This window comes from Abrus precatorius, unplaced genomic scaffold (assembly GCF_003935025.1).
Source record: "Abrus precatorius isolate BTA unplaced genomic scaffold, Abrus_2018 Scaffold4, whole genome shotgun sequence".
Classification (NCBI taxonomy): Eukaryota; Viridiplantae; Streptophyta; class Magnoliopsida; order Fabales; family Fabaceae; genus Abrus; species Abrus precatorius.
In genome coordinates, this window is record NW_020874384.1 from 2,833,151 (window position 1) to 2,856,034 (window position 22,884).

The following is a 22,884-nucleotide window of genomic DNA, read 5'->3' on the forward strand; positions in this document are numbered from 1 at the left end:
GAAATTAAATTTAGAGTTAAACAGAAAAATAACATAAATGATTGAATGAAAAATTCCATACGCCCTAGGTTCCTCTCTGATAAGTTTAACCAAGACGTGCATTGTATTCTTTGTTCTTAGTTTATAATTATAAATTCTTATTTTTATTAATCTCATATCTTTGAAGCTTAAACAATTGAATTAAGAAATTCTTAGTAATTGGAAAACAATCTTTGTGGGACGATATTTCGAGAACTTAATTTAAAAACTCTTTATTACTTCTCGATGGGTACACTTGCCCTCCGAACATTATTCAATTATGTAAAATAAAAATATTTGGTGGTATGATTCTTTATTTATATTGAACTCCTTTTACTCTGTGTGATAGTTATTATTATCAACAAACTATATTTCATGGTTATTTTAGAAACTTTAGGCATATCAAATGCTTATAATGGGGTAAAGTTGTATATCAATTCTAACATAAAAAAAAGACTATTGACTACAAGAATAAGTATATTTTTTAATTACTTTTTATTTATAGAGATATCATCATATTCTGTATGATGTTTCCTATTTTTGTTAACTTATAAACTATCCAATTTGTGGTATTGGATGTGAATGATATATGTATAAGTCATGTATTAAGTTAGATATCTAGATACTCTTCTGTTTCAATAGAAGATAATTTGCTCCAAGGTCAAAGAATGAGCATACATGAAATAATTGAGACAAATTATATATGTTTTGTATTAAAATAATCAACTGAAATATAAATAATTATTTTTTAAATCTATAAAAATTATAATTTGAAGTTTCATTTTGAAAAGGTTGGATTTGCTTTTAATATTGTCCAAGTTAATGAAATTGAATATGAGAAGGGATGGCAATATGACTCATGTAACAAGTGTTTAAAGAAGTTGAAAGAAAATCAACATAAGTTTTTTCATTAAAATTGTGAAAGGTGTATCATTCCTACTCCTATGTACATGTATATTTTTTAAATTATTAATAATTGAAATTAAGGTGTCAAATTTTGTTTTCAAAATAAAACAACTAAATCTTGCATATTAGTAAAATGATGATGACAGAAGGAGATTCAAAAGCACTTTGTCAACTTAAATTATTGACAATTTGAAGGTTATAATTTATCTTTAATAAATTTAATCATCTTTAAATTAAAATTCTATTTTAATTGATAAATTTACCTACTATCAAATCTCTATTTTTTTTATTTTTTTTATTATGTTTGATGCATGAAGATTTTGAATAAAGGTGTTTGTTTAACTATGAGCAATATTAAAGATGAGCAAATAATTAATATTACGAATGTAGTAAATGAATTGACTTCAAATGAGTAACAATATTTTAAAAAGTATATTTCAAATGTTAATTATTTAAATTATGTTAGTATTCCCAAATAGTTTTTGAGTATGAAATGAATCCATTAGTTCTTGAGATATACACAAAGTTTAAGCACCAAGCATTTGAAGAAAGTCATAATTAAGAAAGAGTTAAATGTTTAATCATGGATTTGATGCATTAAGATATTTTTGGCAAATAAGTTTTTTTTTCTTTTTAGTTATATGTTTATGTTATTTTTTTATTTTGAAATTTAGTTATAAAGTTATTTGCTGATATTTGAATATATTTGAATCATGGTATTCTCTACCAATGTTATGTGAGTGCATAATTTTTTGAATTTATGAATTTAACTTTTAAGTTCTTTTAAAAAAATTCTTAGCACATTTTGATTTAACTCATTCATTATGAAATACATTTCTTATATTAGTCAGTTTATTGCAAATAATGTAGTTTATGCTCATCTAAGTATTAAAAATAATCCAACTAATAATATTACTATAGTTGTTATGTAATTGAACCAGCTGATGTAAAAATGATTAGAAAACTCTTGACTATGTGTATAAAATGCATATATTATAGGTAAATTATTTATAAATTTTATTAAGTTGAAATTAATATTTTATTTTAAAACTTAAAGATCATATATTCTTTTGACATAGTAAGCACTCCTTATATAAGTTACTTTATTACAAAGAATAAAGTTTTTTAAAAGAAAAAACTTATATATAAAAGCATGAGTTTTAAAATTTACTTTCACAACTGCATTAATTTAGTGCAATTAATATATTTATATATTTTTTGTAACTTTAATATTAATATATTAATACATTTATTCTTGTAAAATTTAATGTAGTTTTAAATTTTAATATTCACAACTATATTAATTTAGTGTAATTAACATATTTATATATTTTTTTTGTAACTTAATATTAATATATTAATGCATTTATTCTTATAAAATTTAATGTAATTTTAAATTTTAATATTAATAATTTATTTTAAATTTTAATTTAGTGCAATTAATATATTTATATATTTTTTTAACTTTAATATTAACAAATTAATACATTTATTCTTGTAACGTTTAAAGAAGGACAATAATCAGTTATAAATAATAATCTTTATTAATAATAATTCATATGCATCAATTAATTTTAAACTTTAAAATAGTTTAAATATTATCATAAAAAATTTATAAAATTATTTTTTATTTTGTAATTAATAATTATAATATTATAATATACTCCAAAAAAAAATATTATATTATTATATTATAACGTAATAACATATTCGTATATCACATGGTCACCTTACTAATTATATAATAATAAATAATAAAAAAATTTATTAAATACAATATATATTTTTTAATAAAAATATTAAACAATTGTATAATATTCTACGATTGAAATTTGGACAGAAATTCAAAGTTTTTCTGTTTAGGGAATGAATTTTGAGGTTTTTTAGTTTGTGGACCATGTTGCTGCTAGTTACTATCAAGGTCTTCTAAATGTGACCCAAGATGAAATTTCCTTAATAATAAAAATTATATATTTCAGAACATTCAGAGGAAAATTTGAGATTAAAAGTGTGTAATAAATAAAATTATATATCTAATATTAATAAAGGAATATTTTTGGTCAATTATTGTTTACAAATAAGGAAATAACAACGAATGTGAAAAATGACTTTTTTTTTTCAAAAACATGGTAAAATAAAGTACAATGTCAAATAATTTTAAAAATCACATAAAAAACAAAGATATTTTATGATTGATTCAACTCCTGTTGGCTCATTTTTATTAGAAGTACAATTGTAATTTATTAATTAACCTATTGTAGTTGCTCTCAAATATATAGATAGCTTATTTTAAAATAAATGTATTTATAATTTAATGATTAAAAAAATAAAATTATACATTTGTATATAATTATACTCACACACGTGTATATATATATATATAAATATAAATTTAAAAAATAATAAATTTTTTAATTTCTTATCTGGTTCAATTTGAATCCGAATTCAAGACCTTACTTAAACGATACTAAGTTGCTTGCTACTTGGATTAACTTCCGTTGATAAAAATTAATATTTTTAAAATTATATTATATTTTTTAAAAATATATATATGTAAAAAATATATATAGATATTTATAAAAATATATATAATTTATATAAGGTAATAAAAAAATTAAATAACAAATTTAATCTTTAAATTTAAAAAAAAAATTAATAAAGATTTAAATCAAAAGAAAAACTATTATGTGTATTTAAGATAATTTCTAAAATTTAAAAAATAAATAATATAAAATTATTAACACATGATATTTATTTTAAATATAAAACTTATATAAAAAAATAATATCAATAAATAAAATGATTAAAAATAATTTAAAATTTAAAATATCATAATTATAAAAAACATAAATTTGACAATTTTGTATATGATTTTAAAATAAATTAATATATTATCCGATTAATTATTTTGTATGTGCTAAAAAGTAAATGTATTACATATATGATATAAAGATGGATAAAAAATTGATAGATTTATAAACAACTAACTGAATAACGTTAATCTATAAAAAAATCTAAAATTATGTTTAGCAAAATAAGCTAATACAACTGTTTGATAAATACAAAATGAAAAATATTTATAATTTTTAAAATTAATTTTTTAAAATTTATTAAAATAGCATTTAATTTTTAAAAATAATTTTAATATTTTTATTATATTATATTTTTGCTTTTTATTTAAAAAAAAGACAATAGACCTGTTTTACATATATACGTTAACTCTATTTTTTTTTCTCACAACAGTGTCATTCCTTTTTTTTTAATGTATTTCTTTATTTTTTTATCTAAATATATTTTATATTAAAAATATATATTTTTAAAAACATTTCATTTTAAATTTTTTTATTTATTTTATATAAATATTTAATTTATTGATCATAAATAAATAAAATAAATAATAACTATTTTTAATATAATATTAATTTACCAAATAATTTTAATTTCATAAATTACTTAAATAACTATAAATTTTTAATTATAAATAATAATCTTTAACTTAATTAGCTTCACAACTAAAAACTAAAAACTAAAATCTCTTCACTTTAATAATATTTTACAAAACATAATATTAAAATATTATCACTCTAATATCAGTTATTACCGGCAAATCACATGTCAACTAACTAGATAAAATGTAAAATTTCACTACTATTTAACATATTACTTCCTAAGCATGTTTTGCGTTAAGAAGCCCGTATTTGACGCAGAATAACAATGTACGAGGAAAAGTGTATTTGTACAAGACAAGTATGTAATTATAAGAAACGATTAAATAGTTTACGATATCATATCTCACAACAATAATAATAACTTCAAAATACTTATTTAATTCCACGAGTCATGCGATTGAAAATAATAATAATAATCTTAGTGCATTTTTAATGTAGAAATTTTACATTGTTAATAATTAAAATATATTATTAATATGACTATTATATTAATTATTATTAAAAATATTTTTAATATGATAATTCATAATTAAACAATAATATAAAAATACACTATCAATATATTTATATTAAATTAAATAAACTAAACAGTAAAAATTTTGATAAATAAAAAGTATTTCTTTTCTAATATCCTAATAACAACTTAATTAAAGGTTATTTAATAAATAAACTATATTAACTTTGTTCGAGCTATCTTTTAAAATGAAACACCATTTTAACATTATTAACATCGGCTTTTTAATTTTGTATAATATTACATATAATAAAAAATTGTATACAGTGTGTCATTATTAAAAATATAAAATTCAACACAATTTAATGTATTTTATATTTTTTGCTAAAATTACAACTAATTTTTGCATGTACTAAAAAAAAATGTTTTAACAATAGGTGTATTTGAAGAGACTAATAGATAATTAGCTAAAAGTAACAAAGTCAATTGAGTGCTAAAAATATATGAAAGTTAAGACATCTCTAATGGAGTTTTCTAACTCAATTTACCTGCCAAGCACCCAAATATTTTTTGAGAATTATCATCGAAGACAGCTTAATTGTGAATACGAATATGATATAACATCTAATATAATCAATCATTGTTTCAATTTTTAAAAAAAATTAAGGTCACATCCTTTCTGAACGGTGATGGTTCAGTGACATTTACACCAGTGGACTTGGAACGATTCTATTGTTGTAATGTGAATCCATTTTAATAAAACTTCTAGAGTTGTGTGATTAGGGAGAAAAGTTGCTTGGATTGAAAAAGGTAAAAGAAAATGTTATGTTGTTAGGAAGCAATTTCAAGCATGCACTATTGGAGTGCTCTGAAAGCTAAAAGAACTAACAAGCTAGGTAATTAAGGATTTGTTTAGTAAAATTAATTAAAAATTTATAGTCTGTAACTTATAATTGATAAATTAGATGAAAGTTTATATCTTGTGGTTACCTAATTGAATATAACTGTTTAATAAACATAAATAGTTGTATAATTGAGTGAAGTGCATTAAATTGTTTTGTGTATGTCTCAAATAATATTTCTACGATTTTTTAGGAAAGAGATATTAAATTTAAAATTGAACGTATACATAAAAAATATGAAAAAAACATAAAACATAAATATTAAAATAATACTTTTATTGAATTGAAAATGTAAAAGATTATTTAGATTAGTTGTTTTAAAAACATTTATAGTTGCTAATTTTAATTATTTTAATTAAAAGAAAAAATCAATCTTATCAAAGAATACATATTCGTTATAATTTGCACAAAAAATAGATTATTTAATTTTATTTCTAAATTCACCTAAGCGAAAAATAAAATTTTTCCTTCTCTCCTATCTTACGGCTACCCCTCTCCACCCAATAAAAGAAAGGGAAGTACGATGAATAGTGGATAGATTGCTGTATTTTGCTGAATTATCCAACACATGCTTTCAGGGAAAATGCTTCCGCTCCGATGCTAATAATTTGGCCGACAAAATTCTTAGCCACAAATTGTGTGCTCTCATAAACTATGACTCGAATAAATAATTCAAACCATGCCACATAATATATAGCATGTCTGGGAATCACTATTTCAGGAAAAAAAAACATTTTTTTTATTTTCAAAATATTTATAACATAATAATATTTAAATTATTAATATCCAATATTATTATTGAAAATATTAAAGCTTTATTTGTATGAGATGAAAATAAATATTAAAAATAATATTTAGATAATAAATTTTATGTAACTTTCACTTTACTTTTATATTCTTTTTCTCTTTATATATATATATAATAATTTTTATTTAACTTTCACTTTACTTTTATATTCTTTTTATATATATATATAAATATTTTTTTATATTAACATAAGGTTAAAAATTCTTACACTTAATTTAAGTTTTTTATTTAATTTATATTTAATAGATTATAATTTATTGTTTTATTAATTATTAAATATAAACTAAATATAAAAGACTCAGAAAAAAAAGAGAACATAAAAAAATTATATGTAAAAGTTAAATCATTTTTATCTTAATTAAAAAAAAAGATAAAATAATTAAAAAAATATTTATATGTTTATCCATTATTTATGAAAAAAGTACAGTAAAGATGCATATCCACGTGACCGACATCGTTATTGGAAAGGACAACAATAGAATCATATCATAACGAACGTACATTGCAAAATCTCTGTGAAAAAAAGAGCTATTACAAAATTATTAGATTCGCATTATAAGTGTAGAGTAAATACAATAGTAAAAATATGCACAAACATGTCATAGTTAATTGACAGAAAACTTAATTAACATGTTACAGGAAATTACTTGTTACCAGTGAATGATAAGTTATTTTATTTTATTCTGATATATAGTTAATATAAAATTTCAAATACTATTATTACTTGACCGTATATTTTCATAACAAAAGAGTTTTGTTTTTTGAAAATATATCATACCGGTTTATAAAAATGTATATTTAAAAAGCATTTTTTAAAATATTTAAATTTAATAAAATATAAATTAAAATAAAAAGCAACAAATTTAAATTTATATAAATATAAAAATTTCAATTTAATTAATGAAATTTTATAAAAACTTGTTATTTTAATGACAATTAAATAAATTAAATACAAATGTTAAAAGATTCTTTGATTAGTGAAGCCTTTGAAACTCAAAAGCTCACTAGATTTGCTTTAAGGAGGCGGTGTAGATGATAGTAATACCAGTTCAACAAGAAGGCAAAGAAGTGGAATATTTATAAACACTTTAAAATATAAGTCATTATTTATTTTAACAAAACAATAGTACACAATCTGTGAATTACAACTGTGATACTTGAGTATAGCCATAAATAATCGTAACCATTGAAAAGATAAATTAATAATTAAAATTTTGTTGTCTATCAATAGTTTTTTATACACCATTAAGTATTTGCTCATATATATATTGGTAACCATTATGGACTCAAGACTTAGACATGACTCAAGAGTACATACCCAACATATAATTTTACATTAATAATACTAATTCTAATAATACACAATGATAACAAAAATAGTAGATATACAAGGAGACGCAACATAACATATATGAAATTTAAATGTTTAAGGAGCATAAATAAGTGACAAGCAAAGTCGAAACATTCTTGGTAGTTAAACTTAATTGTGTAGATGTTTTCATTAAAAGGAGAAAATAAAGGATTGTTTTTCTTATTCGACAAAAAGGAAGATTCAGAACCGCTCAGCGCATAAACAAAATAGAAGCTGATTATTTTATTCATTGGCACTGAAATAAAGTGGCGACAATTATTACACGTAATTCGAAACATACGAGAAATGAAAAAAAGGCCCCAAGAAAGAAAGCTAAAGGAGGCAGCCAATTGGAAAAAAAGAAAAGTGCAGATAGGTGGGTCCCACTGGGACGAGCTCGATTCATGTGGCTGAGGAAATCACTCACGAGCCTAACGCAGCAAAGCCAAGCCGATTATTCTCAGCTAACTGGATTACCAAAATCAACGGCCGGATTGATTCCATACACATGGGACCCACGTGCGACGAACCTTTCACCGTTGATTTGATTCAGTAGACACACTTTTGCTTCCTCGTTTTGTATTTTCTTTTTCTTCTTATTCTGTTTGTTTTCTTCACATTTCATTTCTCTGCTGCTCAGCACAACGGTTCCCAGTTTCGCCGACTTCGCTCTTCTGCATCTCTGAATTTTTCAGGTATCGTCGATTTTCGAGGATTTCGAATGATTTTTCTTAGTTGAGTTTATTGTTTCGTGAAATTCCGTGGAAGTTCGATCTGCCGCTGCTATAGGTTTTTCTTTGTCAAATTCAATCACACTGATTTGATTTCAATTTTCATTTGACACTAAAAGATACAGTTAGTAGTTTATATTCGATTATTTAGTTGCTTTGTTTTTTTCACATAAGGTTGGCGAGAATTTGAATCTGCTTTCTTCATGTGATGGTGTTGAGTTCAAAATACTGTGATCTGGTTTTATTCATTTTTCTGTATCTGCATGCCATGGCTTTTTGATAAACTATGTTTTATGGTTCTCGAAGTCCAGGTTTTGAACACTTGTTCCTCTTGATTATGCTTGTGTGGTCAAAATAGCGGCGTGTTGTTTTGCTGGAGAAAGTCAATTAATCTATCAACCATGATGGCTGATGAGGTTACTGCACAAGCATGTCATGATGGTGAGAGGGTCGAAGCTCAAGCAATGCATGGATACCAATCGGTATGGATGGCTCATTGGATGCAAGCAAGTTATAAGTCAGCTACCCCTGCTTGTAATCGTTTAAGGGTTGATTGTGAGCTTAAAGAAGTCAAAGAAGATAGTGGTGCTGAGCAGCATGATTTGCTTGGGGGATCGGAGGTTGCAATAGACAGTTCTATGCATGCTGGAGTATTTGGAGAAGCAGCTAGGGCCACAATGGCCACCTTTAGCAGTGAGGCAGACACTGGAAAATCAAAGAAAGCAAGCTTTGATTCCAAATCTTTTCCTATATTCAATCTTTCTGGAAAGTTAGATGGAAGATTGCCCCTGCAGAGGGAACAGAATGGTGTGTGCCGTGTGGAAGATGGAAAATTAGAAAGTGAAGCCTACTCAGGAAACGACAATGTTTCACCCAACATAGCTGAGACTCCCAGAGCTGGCTTACCATCATCATCTTCAGATGCTCCTCCTAAAACAGAAACTTTAGTAGGAGAATGTCAAGCATTGACTCAAGAAGTTTTGCCAACGGCTGTCCTGATGAAATCTCCGTGGGATGTTGAACAAAAGAAGCTAGATGTTTCTACATCATTGTGGAATGACTTTGTAAAATCGGCTTCTGAAATAGTGCCAAATGGACATGACAAAGGAAAAACTGTGATGCCCCATTTCCCACGTGAACCATGTGAGATATATCAATCGAGCTATAATTTAGCATCCCAAGAGCGTTTCACAAGTACTAAATATCATAGCTATTCTTCTCTTTTAATCCGTGAGAAGAATATGAGTAATTTGTTAGACCCCCAAAGATCTTCCTTTTCAAGATGGATGGAAGCCGGTATTGCTCATTTACCACCTGATCGTTTACCTGGTATTGATGAACGATTATATTTGGTTCGTGGTCAGCACCATGAGATTGAAAATTACGCTTGTAATCCAAACATTACTAACCAGACTGCATCCTTGGAGTCAACTAAACCACAAAACTTTAATGGAGTAAGCTCTGTTGTAGCACAAGTGCCATGTTCTGTTCATGATGTGGAGACTATGAAGATATACAACACAGAAGAATCGTCCAGAGGTCGTCCCAAAATTTCCCAGACAACTCACCATTTTCTGGTGTCCAAAAAAACTGATGTTAACTTATCTGACAGAGGTCAGTTCTCTAGAGAGTCAATAGTACCTACCAAAAACATCGGAAATGCTTTCAATGAGATCCTTGATTTCTCTCCGTCCGCAAGTGACCGTGCTCCAGAAGGTCTGAGGCTGGAAGCTGTAGGGAACTCCATAAAAAGTGAAGGAAAAGAAAATGTTCAAGATTTCAAATGTCCAACAAACCTGAAGAATGAATCATCTGCTGAAACAGATACTATGGACATTGATGCCTTACATAAGAATAGTCTTCCCGGTAAATATGCTCACTTTTAATGGATATGTTCATATTATGCTATACTTAAGGCTTCACTTAAAAACATTGAAGATATTCTGAGTTTGATTAATTTACTTACATAATGCTCAAGTTTCCATATTTTTAGTCATTTCAATCCTAGTTTTAATTTTTGAGGATGATATTATCTGCAAGTTTGATGGCTTTAATGTTGTTTTCTGGATAAACTGATGATGCTTCTCCCTCTCCATTACAGGTGATGTTCCATTACAAACAAATAAGGTAATATTTGTGATGTTTATCTTCTTGATGCCATGTCGTTTAGTTTTCATTCACCATTTTCTTCCTTAATCATTTAAATAATTTCCATTGCAACATGTTTTTGCACACTTAATACATCATGTCTGGCTTTTGGGAAAAATAAGAATTTCGTTAGTTTATACATTCAATTTCGTTAGTTTATAATTCATGGTGATTCTGATGAATGTTGTATGGCATCATACAAAGAAACGGCTAATTGGAATGGCAGTGTTTATCCATGCCTACACTTTTAACACACACATGCTCATGTACCACACATAAAATGTCAGTATGTGAATTTGTAGTTAGTTTTCAAATTTAATAATTGTCATCACATCTGGAGAGTTTTCTTTGTAGCAATTGTATTGTGCCTTGTTAAAGCTGGTACTAACACTTTAGGAGGCTAATCAGGTAGTAATTATCCAATTTTGAATTTTGTAGTGCTCCAAGGATAGTCAAAACTCGCTCAGGTCTCAGGCTGCAATAACTTCTGCTAGAGAGAAAGCCATAGCAAAATCAGTAAATTCAGCACTACTTGATATAAACCAAGAGCCTCATGAGCTGCTCACTCTGGAAAGTCCAGTGGTTGACAGGGAGACTAGCACATCCAGAACCCACAGCCTTGATTTGGATCACCTTTCTCATGCAGAGGAGCATTCAAGGTCAAATTCTAATAGTTCTTTGGGACCGGATCCAAGTAGCAGATGGGTCAAACGACTCAAGCTATCCCCATTGGGCTCTACTAATGGTACTGATAGTACGAAAATAGGAGAAAGTTCTTCGAACGAAAAAGCTAGTACTACTTTCAGCAACATTATAAAAGATAGCAAAACTAGTTTGGAACCCAAAATAGTATGTCATGTTGAAGGACAGATGGTATCATATCTACCTACAACAGTATCAACAAATAGCAAGTCCTCTTTTACTGAAGCAAAGAAAACTGTAGAAATTACACTTTCACATCCCTGGATTCAGAGATGGAGTCATAATCGTGCCGCATCTTCCCAAAAGAGGCATGAATTGGCAGAGCTTCATGAACCAAAGTCTTCAAACACTCAGCTAGAAGAGTTTCAAAAGAAGCAGTTTCCAAGCATTGCTGCTATGGCCCTCATGGGAAAGGCATTGAACAGTTTGAGTCCCTCTGAGCTTACGAAAAAGGGATCCATAATAGTTTGGAATGCAAAGGGACTTTGAAATTGTTGGTCATTGGTGGTATGGATTTATAATGGAGTTTATAGTGGGTGATTCACAGAATTAATCGGAGAGGAATACATGGGATATGACTGCTTACTCATGTACTTGAAGTCGTATGGAAAATTGAAATATGTATGACACAGTCACGTTGAATATGTTGCTTATCTTACTATCTCATATTTGGATTAATCGAAGCCAATATAAGCAGTGCATGCATATGAAGATATTATGTATGGGAGCATGCATCTTTTTTGGTAGGTAATGTATATACTTAAGAAATAACATGTTTTATCCAGTGTGGGAGAAATGGAGAAATGTCTCCAGAGGGCTTGAATCCTGTCTTATCACCGGAGTGAAATCGCTGACTTTAGCTTATATTGACAGTGTTAACTGTAAGGTTTGATAGAATATCATGTTGAAGTTGTTTCATATACTACTTTGCACCTTCCAGGTTGAATTTTAGGATGTGTTTGGATAGACTAGGTCAAAATCATTACATTACATATATTTAGATGATAAGAAAAAAATACTTTTAATATACTGTAGAATTTTAACTATAAATAAAAATAATTATAAATGATTTGTTTTTGGAGAGAATTAAAAAAAATCTCGCTATTATTCTTAGCCTTTTATATTTATTATTCGTAACTCCTTTTATATTTAACTTTTATTTTAAATATCTTTCATTATTAATTTAATCATTTTTTAGAATTTAAATTTTTTCATCCAAACAAGTTTGAAAATCATGCTAAAGGCGTCTCATATACTATTTTGCACCGTTTGAGGTGAAAATTTCATTCTCGAACAATAGCTTCCTCAATGTGACGGTGTTCTGCAACTTTTATCCATTATCCCATTTGTATATACTTGATAATAAGTTTCTCCAGAGGGCTTGAATCCTAAACGTATATACTAAAATTTGTGATTTGGATATTTACTCAGATCAGCTTTTATCTTACCACTTCAAACATTTAGGATTCTCAAAATCTAAAAGTATATTGAATACTTGATAATAGTATAAAGCAAGAACGGTTGAAGAGAAAGTACCCTTGACATGTTTCCAAAAGTAAAATTTTAGTGACTTATAAAGATTCGCAGAGACAATATTATAATAGCTAAAGGAGGGTGAAACAAGCACTGGTTAGTATCTTATAAAGGAGTTACTGTCTGCTTTGTTGTAAGACTATTAAGAATGAAAAATGTTTGCAACGTACTTATTAATGTTAAAATTTATTAAAATTATATAAATATAAATAAGAATTTTTAAATTAGGAGTGATAATCATTAAATTAAAAATAAAATATTGTATTTTTTAAAAACTAAATTTTAGCCAAATAACTAAAAGTGTCTTCGAAAAAACATGTTAGCAAGTGTTTCTACCTAACAATTTTGTTGTGAAATAATTTTCCAGTGACTTTTATTATTTTGTTACGTGTTTATTATTGATAAACACTTATGTAATTACACTTGATAATAAATTGGTTCCAGGATTGAAACTCGTTATTATTTTATAGAAATAAAAAGAACAGATTGTGTAAAAAAAAAAGAAAAAAGAGAACACTATTTGATTGCTAAATATGAATTTTGGATTAAATATTGTTTAGGAAATGGCTGAAACCTCGTAACTGAACTTTTAAACATTTTTACGAAAAATATAAGTTTAATTTGAATAAATTTCTCTATAAGTACTTATGAATAAAAAATTAAATAGTAATATGAATCAAACCTCTTTTATAAGTTTAAATTAATTTATATTTCTCTATTTTTTAGAAGTTACTTTCATTTAACTTCTTTAAAATTTGAAGTACTAAAATATTTTTAACTTATAAAAAAAATTATTCATTTTTTCAATTATTTTCCTTTTTTATTGAAAAGACATAAAATATGTTTATTTTCTTTTTTAAAAACAAAAAACTGTTTTTAAAAAAGGAAACAAACATGCTTTTATTCATAAACTCACTTAAACTAAGCTAGAGTAAAACTTCAATAAATTCTTCAAGACACAAACTCAAAATTAAAGGTTTAATTTTTTAAAAATTTTGTCAATTAATTTTTAATTAGATTATAAAGCTTAAAGCTCATTTGTTTAGGAAAAATAGCAGTGTTTGCAATGAAGTTTGTTTACTTGGTACCAAAAACGCCGTTCAAACAGTGGTTTTGACATGGTTTAATTTACTAGAGTGTAGGGAGGACCAAGCAAAGGTTACATTGGAGAATACAACAGAATAGAAAAACACAAAGGCAACGGAAAGAAAAAGATGGAAACCTTGGTTTGCCTGCCAAATCTGAGGAATTTGGTCTAGTATAAAGAAAGCCATCTTCTCTAGATTCTTATGACAATTTTCCATGCAATTTGTTATGCACCTCTATGCTTAGGTGGCACATTTTGCAACATAATGGCAAGGAATATCTGGGAGTTGGGTGTGATAACACACTTACTTTGACGTCCGTTTAACCAAGATAATATCATAAGAGAATATGATAAAATAATAACTTTATTTTATGAATTTTTTTCTTTTAATATAAATTTTATTTTATGACAAGTTTAAATTTAAAATAGTCAAAACATGAGACTACAGTATTTTATTATGCATCAAATATAAAATAAAACACATCCTTCGTTTATTTCATCATGTTCTTATTTAATTCTGATATTATAAAATTTTATCATGTCTACTAAGCTAGTAAAGTGAAAAACTTTTTCTTTCTATTTCTTTCTCTCTGACTTTTATTCCCTTCCATGAAACCACCCCTTATTAATCATTCATGTACTGAACTAATTTCATTTGTTTGATTAGAAGCATCATTTACGTTCATTTGATCTCTTTGGTTTATCATCTATCATAACATAAATCTTTCTAATATTTTCATATTCCTGAATAAAGGTTCTAAAATAGAACACACTTCTAATAAAATGACATTTGCATCCCTGTCATTTTCGTAAAACATAGGAATTTCATCCCTGTAGTGTCCCCACAATAAAACTTGGAAAGGGCCATGAAGGGACAACGCAGGCAACGAATTATAAGCGTCTTCATGTCTGTATCAATTTTAAACAAAACAAAACTTCTACGCACTATGAAATACCAAGTGAATTTTTTATGCTAGCCAATGAATTACTGTTCAAGGTTTTCAAAGGACCAAAGTTCCCTTCCCAAACATGCAACCTTCAAGACTTACAATCAAGTCCTTTTGTGCTAGTTCCTCACTGCACATTCCTAACACTTCTAATCATGACCAATAGTTTAAAGGTTGTTGCTCAATATGGAGAAGGAGAATAATGTATGAACTATGAAGCCCATAGAATCTTTTTTATCAAACAACTATGATAAATATGGTTGTGTTAACTGTGAGCAAGGAGTGGTCAACTTCATAATAAGCAACAGTAATACTGAAGGAGATAACAGTTTGGTTCACACTCAACCTTTCATTTTATTTACTTTCATGCATATTGATTTCATACTTCATTTATTCATTCTATTTTTACACGCAGTGGTGGAACCTTCTATTTTACATATATAGCAAAAAGGAGTGGTGGTTTCTCGATTGGACCCTTCTGTCCCCTAAGACGGTGCTGTTCCTTGGAATGCTTCTTCCAGATACTTCTGGCAACCAGCCCATGAATTTAGTACTATGAGCCATTTATATGACAGTGCCATCTTCTATGGTTGCCTTCTCCAATATGATCGTGATTCCTGATCGAATGTAAAATCCATCTTCAGGTCTATCTGCTTCTTGAACACCCTATACAAAAAATAATTTGATTGGTAATATGCATAACATGACACTAATTAATGACTGGTGCTACATGAATGGTGATGTAAGACTATAAACTATTATCTAACAAATTTGCTCAAATGTAAAAATAAGACAAGATGAGCAAGTCATGCTCACATCTTTGTTCATGATGATGACATCTTTCCCGATCTTTGCATTCTTGTCAATTATGCAGTTCCTTCAACCAACACAACAGAAAACAAATATTATGTTAGATGAATATTCTAAATAGAATAGGTATTCGATATATGTCAAGTTAATTCTTTATTACTATATAAACATGATATTTTAAGTTACTTTTAAAACTAACATAATGAATTAGGTCGTGTAGTGGTCATCTTAGGATGAGATTACCTAATTTTGGTGTTCCTTCCAATCCCAATGGGAACCTTGCTCTCTGCCACCAGAGAAGCAATTTCAGATTCTGTTTGGTAATTGTCAGCTCCCATCATCACAGTGTCCTGTGAAAGGTGATTCATTGATTTTAGATTTTGAAATGGTAGAAATCTTAAATAGATTTTAGAAATTGTGTAGCTTACCTGGAGCTCAACTCCATAATCCAAACGTGAACGTTCACCCACAATGGAATGTTGAACAGTACATTCTCTCAGGAAACATCCATGGGAGATTATTGCATCCACAATCTACGAAGGAACTCAAACACAATGAGCTATACATCACATGAAACTAGGAAATAACTTTTGAGATAGATGTTCAAAGTCATACCCGACATTTATCAATCTTTGTTGGTGGAAGGAATCTTGGAGATGTGTAAATGGGTGTCTTGGGATCATAAAATTTGAACATTGGATTCTACAAGAGAGTAGCATAAAACATATATTAGTTTCAGGACATTGAAGTTTGCTACATTCTAGTAGCTATTTGAGCTTAGTTTCATTTTATATTTAATTAGGCCTATGCCTTTCCTCAACCCCCAACCTTCCATATATAAGGAACCATTACTGGTTATACTTTGTTGATTTGTTCTCCTTCAATTTAGTATGCTACAGTTTGCAATTTCATGGTGTTCTAGTGCTAAATGACATTAAAATACACTAAACATCAAAGATGGCATATCTTTGATAATGTGGCATGTCGCTAATGCATGGTTCTATAGTGCCTATACGTACAAAATAGGAAGACCATTAAATTAGAAATTTGCCAACAGTAAATATCTGGAACCCACCTCTTCAGTAAGAGCCATGTTAGCATCATAAAATGACTTTATTGTTCCAATGTCTTCCCAATAGTCTCCGAAAAAATATGCCTGAAAAAAGGTAACAGACATTCAGCGAGTATTGTTACCTCGTTAAAGGAGTAATCAGTTCCTCCTAAATGCAAGAAAAGACTCCTTAAAGAATAGATCAACATCAAAACATTTGAAAGGAAATACATTTAATGGAATTTCTCTTACTTGGACATTGTGTTCCCTCACAGCTGCAGGAATTATTTCAGATCCGAAGTCATTGGACGTAGGGTATCTCCATTTCAGAAGCTTGAGTAAGACATCTGTCTTGAACACATAAACCCCCATCGATGCAGTATATGGCGACTTTATTGCATCTTGGGGTGACAAGCCAAAGACCGAGGTATCTACTTGCTGCAGAGAAGCAACAGAAACATGATTAGATTGAGAGTATAGACAAATGTTTTATGATTACATGATTATGTCACAACATATTCATCCAACATATTTAGCACATCAATTTGTGATGATAAATGACAAGCCATTCTATATAAATATATGAACTTCATAGGATAGTATCGAGTTAAAGTTCCACGTTGATAGGTTAGTATCGAGTTTAAGTCCGCTGAAGCTTAAAGTTGCTCACTTTGATTGAAATTTAGTATTTCTTTTCAACTCTATGATAATGACCAAGAACCTATTTTAGTTGAACATTGAATGAGCTCGAAACTTACCATTGCTTTCAGATCAGCACCTTTGGGTTTTTCAGAAAATTGGATGATGCGACCTCTGCCATCTACCTTGACCAATCCATAATCTGATGCACGGCTGAAACAGACAATATGATATTAATAGTGGAATAAAGTAATTTAGAAGTTCATATTCTCCCAGCAGCACAGTGATATTAAACAAACAAACATGAAAAAAAAGAAACACATGAAAAGAAGACCGAACGCACCTGTCCCCAACAGCAGCACATGATACTGTAATATCTGCATTTCTATCAACGTGACTCTGTGATTTATTATAAGATAATCAATAAAAACTGAAAAAAATGAAGGGACAATCCAACCTATGAAACAGTTAACCAATTTACCTGCACAAGGTCCATGTAATCCATTCGGTATAGATGATCTCCAGCCAAAATCAATACATTCTCAACGTTTGTGTGCTTGGCATCCTACAACACTCAAATTATTACTGTTCAGTTCAACTTAAGGAGAATTAGAGAAGAGGGGCATGCAGTTTATACTGCAATTTGTTATATATTAAAGATTATGTTCCCACCTCAAATACCCATGTAAACTGCCTCACAGCATCTGCTGTGCCTTGGAACCATTTCTTTCCAGCTTCTCCTGGTGTTTGAGTAGCTGCCAGAACCTGTTTAAGTATTAGGATTGGTTTGTTAAATTATCATGAACCAAAAAATTTGTGATTGGTCAACAATCCTTTGTCCAAAGATATATATTATAATATTATGAATATTTTATCATTTTATGTGAAGTGAAGATCTAGTCTTTCCTTTGTCCAAAGTTGTTGACAATTTTAAGTAACATATATATCTTACACACACACACAAAAAAAAAAAAAAAAAGCTAGATTATGATGTATGGGATTGGCGTCTAAAAATCACCATCCAAATCTTTGACACATACCTCCACATACCCATCCCCAAAATTGATTCCGTTTCCAAAATATGTGCGGGAGATGTGACGGTTGAGGGATGCGGAGTTGAACTGAGTCAATACAAATATTTTGTTAATGCCACTGTTGATGCAGTTGCTCATTGGGATGTCTATAAGCCTGTAGCATCCACCAACGGGGACCTGCAAAAGTACAGTGTCATTACAACATGCAAATCCAAAAATTTGAGCCTTTCTTGTCATTCTCCAAAAGTTATGCCTGTTCAGTCAAAAGTACAAGACAGTGATTTACTCACAGCAGGTGTGGCAGCTCTTTTGGTGAGAGGAAAGAGTTGAATCCCAGGACCCCCTCCCAATATGATGGAAACAACATTTTTTGGGTCAGCCTTTCTTCTGAAAAAAGATGGCACTTGAAAGGTCTGAAATTGAAATTCACAATGAGAATACAATCATTTACCAAATAATGACATAAATATATAGGCACAGAAACAAAAGACCTGGTCTCACATCACAATCATACTGATCAAGAAAATGGATCCAGGAACAGAATATACTCTTACCACAGATTCTTTGGTGTCATTTGATGTAATAACAGCAGATACAACCCCAGGTTTGGTCTTCTTGACCCTATCCTGGGTTCTCAAACTTGTTGCCAATTGATTAATGATCCAGGGACTGTAATTCAGACTCCCTTTGATTCTTTCACCGAAAAAACCATCATCTTTACGAAAAGTGTCATTCCTCGATTTTACTAAATGGGTATTGGCTTTCAAGCTCACACAAGTAGACACCATTGTGGTGGCCTCGATGCTACGAGAAACCTGGAATTTTAGATCCCCCAAATGATAATGGTGTTCAACAGTTCAATTCCTTGCAAAGAGCTAAACTCCAAATCTAAAAAGCTTGTACTTTGAAGTTCCAACTGTAAGCAAACCAAGTGAAGGATACATTACATCAATATAGTACAAAGCAAGAGACACACACGGTTGTGTCAGAAACTTAAAAGTGACACAAAAATAACATCTATGAACGGAAAGAAAATCTTACTTTAAACAACCCCTGAACGAAGTAGGAATATGAAAAGCAACACCAAGGAAAATGAAGAGATAAAAACTCTACACCAACCAAGTTACTTGGACAGGAAGAACTATGATAAGAAGAACAAGAAATGATCTAACTCGTGAGAATGGTGCAAATGGAAATCCAGAGAACTGATCAGAGTGAGATTTAGATAATTGGAAATGGGAACTGAAAGCAGATTACTAGACTATGAATGTGATCAAATGGTGTTGAAGGTTGTAGTTACCTTTATTGGCTTGTGAGCCAGGGTTTTCACGAGAAAGATGGGAAAAATCTTAGAACTTTGGTATATATCAATTTCCAACAACTATATCATAAAGCATATAAAATATAAGTAAATGATGTTGGTTTGTTCCTAAATCTTTAGTCCATGACTCTTGTTTTCCGTAGTCCAAGTTTCTAGGCTCCTCTTATATACAACAAGTCATTAAGAAACAAACAACTGTCAATTTCAAACACTAGCCGTTCATAAAATCAAAGAAAAGTTATGATAAGCTTAGGAAAATGAATATATAAACAAATTAATGCGAATTTCTACGGCTGACATTTGACGATTGTACTTTCAATGGGTGCAAGCCACTTGACATGTTGCAACATTAGTTGATTATTATGAGGTGACTTTGCTAATCTCCACAGGTTATCATTCAACTTGATATGCGATTGGCATTTCCCCATTCAATTATACAAACAGGTTAAATCAACCAAAATGGCCCAACTGTGTATGTTGATCGATTGAAGTCACTTCTTCCCATTTCATGTCCTATACCATCTTTTTCTAAATATAAAGTATTAGCATTTTCACTTTTGGTTGGTAATTTTTTTTATTTTTTCATATTTTACTTTTTAATTGAAGGATAAAAAAGAGAGACCAACGGGTGATTTGGTTCCATAATTGCAATTATTCATTTGTCCAGTACACTCATTTTTATTTTGAGAATATGGGATTTCTTAACAAATTCGCCTTTCCACCCCTCAAAATTACTCCATGTAATGGTAACCTAATAAATCAGTATCCCGTTGATGAAACCCAAGTAAAACTCTAGTATACAAATTTTGACATTTTGAATATTCCAACTCATTTAAAATATACATTGAATATTTTATTTTATTTTTAAAAAAATCCATACATTCTACTTAAGTTGAAAGACATTTTGACGCGTTTACCAAAAAAAAATAATTGTACTCATGAAATTGTTAGACCTTTTTTTTACAACTCATAGCTGTTGATGCGACTTGTGTGTGGAATATTTTTTTAATTAACAAAAATGCCTGAATGTGGGTAATTATGATATTAAAAGTTGTCATTTCCCTTGTTAATTCGAAAAAACTACAATGATATGTTAATATTATACTATTATGATTGTATTTATCATTTAGGAGAGTTTTTGGAAGAGGGAGGAGAAAGATAAATTCTTTAAATAAATATATTTAAAATTAATATTATTTAAATTAAAATATATAAATTGATATATTGATATAAATTTAATAAATTAATTATACATTTATCATTATAAATTTTATATATAATTATTTTAATTTAAAATTAAAAAATATATCACCACGTTCTTTCCTCTTTAAAATTTTTTCTCAAACCTATCATTACAGATTGACATATGCTGTGACCAGTTAATATTATACTGTAACGATTGTATTTGAAATAATTTATGAAAACTTTGTTTAAGCTTATAAAAATAATTTGTATTTTTTTATACACTTTTTATTATAATAAATTTATTAATATAACTGATTAAAAAATTATAATTAAATTTATAACAAACTATTATGTAGTAACAATTTATTAAATAGGTGCTTAACTTTTTACCGAAATGCATTCTCTGTCTCAAATTCCTCGATGATTGCAACTCATGATTTTTTAATTTAATACATTTTTTTTTATATTTTCGCTAAGCATATGATTACTATTTTCCTTTCTATTCATAATCATGCAAAATGTAGCCGTGTTTCTCCTCATGCACACCGCTTATGTCCAAATCACTTTTGAATTTTTCTTAAATGATTTTTATCATGCTATGAATGAGATAATTAAAAAAATTAAAATACATTTATCTAATAAAATTTAAAACAAGAGTTTGTTAAAAAAAATTCTAAAACAAGATAGAAATATATGGCTGTAAGCCTGTAATGTAATTTAAAAATTGCCAACTTTTTAAAATCAACTTCATTTAATATAATGTTACTAATTTTAACTAATAAATATACGTACAAATTAATTAAAAATATATATACACACGTACTAATATTTTACATAACACATGAAAGATAAATATTATTCTACTACTTATATTCAACTTAATAATAAAAAAAACTACACGTTTTTTTTATTGTAAATTTGATATAAATATTTTTTATTTATTTTTTCAACCCTAAAAGTAGTTTTATTTAGTGGATTAAGAGGGACCTAATGAGTTAAGACAAGTAAATTGTTTCAAAGTTGACAAAGGAGTGTTCTTCTTTGAAGTTCGGAAACCCATCGAGTAAATGTAATGAAGAATACTAACACAATAAGACAAACATAATAAGAGAGTAATAAATAGTAAAAAATATATTTTCCCAAGCTTGTAAGCAATTTTTATATTCATTTACTTTACCTCCAAATTAAGAGTATCGACTAAACTCAATATAACTCTAATAGATATCAATTTTACCATAGGTGAGAAGATTTTATTAAAATTAACATCTTTTTCTTTGATCATAACCCTTCACTACTAATCTATCTTTATACTTTGAAGAGATATAGATATAGTTACTTGAATGCTTCACCTTATAGATTCATCTATTATTTAAGGCCCTTTTATCCTTATGTAACTTCACCAAATAAAAAATGTGATTATCATGTAGGGGCTTTATCTCATCTTTCATCACATCCAACCACTTTTGCTTTTCTTCACTCTTCATGGCCTACTCAAAGTATTCAAGTTCTCCTTCATTTGTAAGTATCACATACTCATGTGAAAAATACTTTATCGATGGTTGTCTTCTCTTGTTGGATCTCCTAAGTTAAACTTGAGGTGATTCAAGAGCATCACCAAAATTTTCATCTTGTGACATCTCATTTTCCTCTTCACCATCATCATTATTAACAAAAATATCTACTTCATCTCATCATGTTGGTCACCAATATAATCATGTTGCACATCATTCTAAATATCACTATCCAAATTTTGAGTAAGTGATGGAATTTGATCAATACCAATCTCGCCATTGTCTTCCTTTGGTGTA

At 28.4% G+C, this 22,884-nt stretch overlaps 2 protein-coding genes across 8 annotated transcripts; one reads left to right on the forward strand and one right to left on the reverse strand.

Annotated features, from left to right (window-relative positions):
* Window positions 1-8,486: 8,486 nt before the first annotated feature.
* Window positions 8,487-12,418, forward strand: LOC113864619 (F-box protein At2g16365). Of its 2 annotated transcripts, none has more exons than XM_027498542.1 (4): window positions 8,487-8,583; window positions 8,931-10,485; window positions 10,721-10,746; window positions 11,206-12,418. In XM_027498542.1, exons 2-4 carry the CDS (start codon window positions 9,021-9,023, stop codon window positions 11,956-11,958), a joined length of 2,244 nt encoding a protein of 747 aa, XP_027354343.1. In that variant the 5' UTR covers window positions 8,487-8,583; window positions 8,931-9,020; the 3' UTR covers window positions 11,959-12,418. The 2 variants fall into 2 exon arrangements, with proteins under 2 accessions (XP_027354343.1, XP_027354342.1); XM_027498541.1 differs by having other exon boundaries at window positions 8,926-10,485; window positions 11,206-12,383.
* Window positions 12,419-15,040: 2,622 nt separating this feature from the next.
* On the reverse strand, window positions 15,041-20,032 carry LOC113866030 (glucose-1-phosphate adenylyltransferase large subunit 1-like). 6 transcript variants are annotated; one of them, XM_027500918.1, is made up of 16 exons: window positions 19,871-20,028; window positions 19,612-19,711; window positions 19,125-19,486; window positions 18,861-18,983; window positions 18,577-18,747; window positions 18,209-18,301; window positions 18,018-18,101; window positions 17,880-17,935; window positions 17,656-17,749; window positions 17,150-17,335; window positions 16,922-17,002; window positions 16,462-16,548; window positions 16,275-16,379; window positions 16,090-16,196; window positions 15,853-15,913; window positions 15,065-15,702 (listed from the first exon to the last, which is right to left on the reverse strand). In XM_027500918.1, the coding sequence occupies exons 3-16, from the start codon at window positions 19,356-19,358 to the stop codon at window positions 15,601-15,603; spliced, it is 1,584 nt and encodes a 527-aa protein (XP_027356719.1). In that variant the 5' UTR covers window positions 19,359-19,486; window positions 19,612-19,711; window positions 19,871-20,028; the 3' UTR covers window positions 15,065-15,600. The 6 variants fall into 6 exon arrangements, with proteins under 6 accessions (XP_027356716.1, XP_027356719.1, XP_027356720.1 ...); XM_027500919.1 differs by having other exon boundaries at window positions 19,612-19,775; window positions 19,871-19,909; XM_027500915.1 differs by having other exon boundaries at window positions 15,041-15,702; window positions 19,612-20,030.
* Window positions 20,033-22,884: the final 2,852 nt, after the last annotated feature.

What these genes read in the sequence shown, in the direction of transcription:
- LOC113866030 (XM_027500915.1), bottom strand. Translation starts at nt 19,358, where the DNA reads ATGGTGTCTACTTGTGTGAGCTTGAAAGCCAATACCCATTTAGTAAAA. An exon ending in AAAGAGCTGCCACACCTGCT is followed by an intron (nt 18,748 to 18,860) that starts GTGAGTAAATCA and finishes GTACTTTTGCAG; the next exon opens with GTCCCCGTTGGTGGATGCTA. An exon ending in TCATCATCATGAACAAAGAT is followed by an intron (nt 15,703 to 15,852) that starts GTGAGCATGACT and finishes TTTTTTGTATAG; the next exon opens with GGTGTTCAAGAAGCAGATAG.
- LOC113864619 (XM_027498542.1), top strand. Translation starts at nt 9,021, where the DNA reads ATGATGGCTGATGAGGTTACTGCACAAGCATGTCATGATGGTGAGAGG. An exon ending in ACATAAGAATAGTCTTCCCG is followed by an intron (nt 10,486 to 10,720) that starts GTAAATATGCTC and finishes TCTCCATTACAG; the next exon opens with GTGATGTTCCATTACAAACA. An exon ending in TTCCATTACAAACAAATAAG is followed by an intron (nt 10,747 to 11,205) that starts GTAATATTTGTG and finishes TGAATTTTGTAG; the next exon opens with TGCTCCAAGGATAGTCAAAA.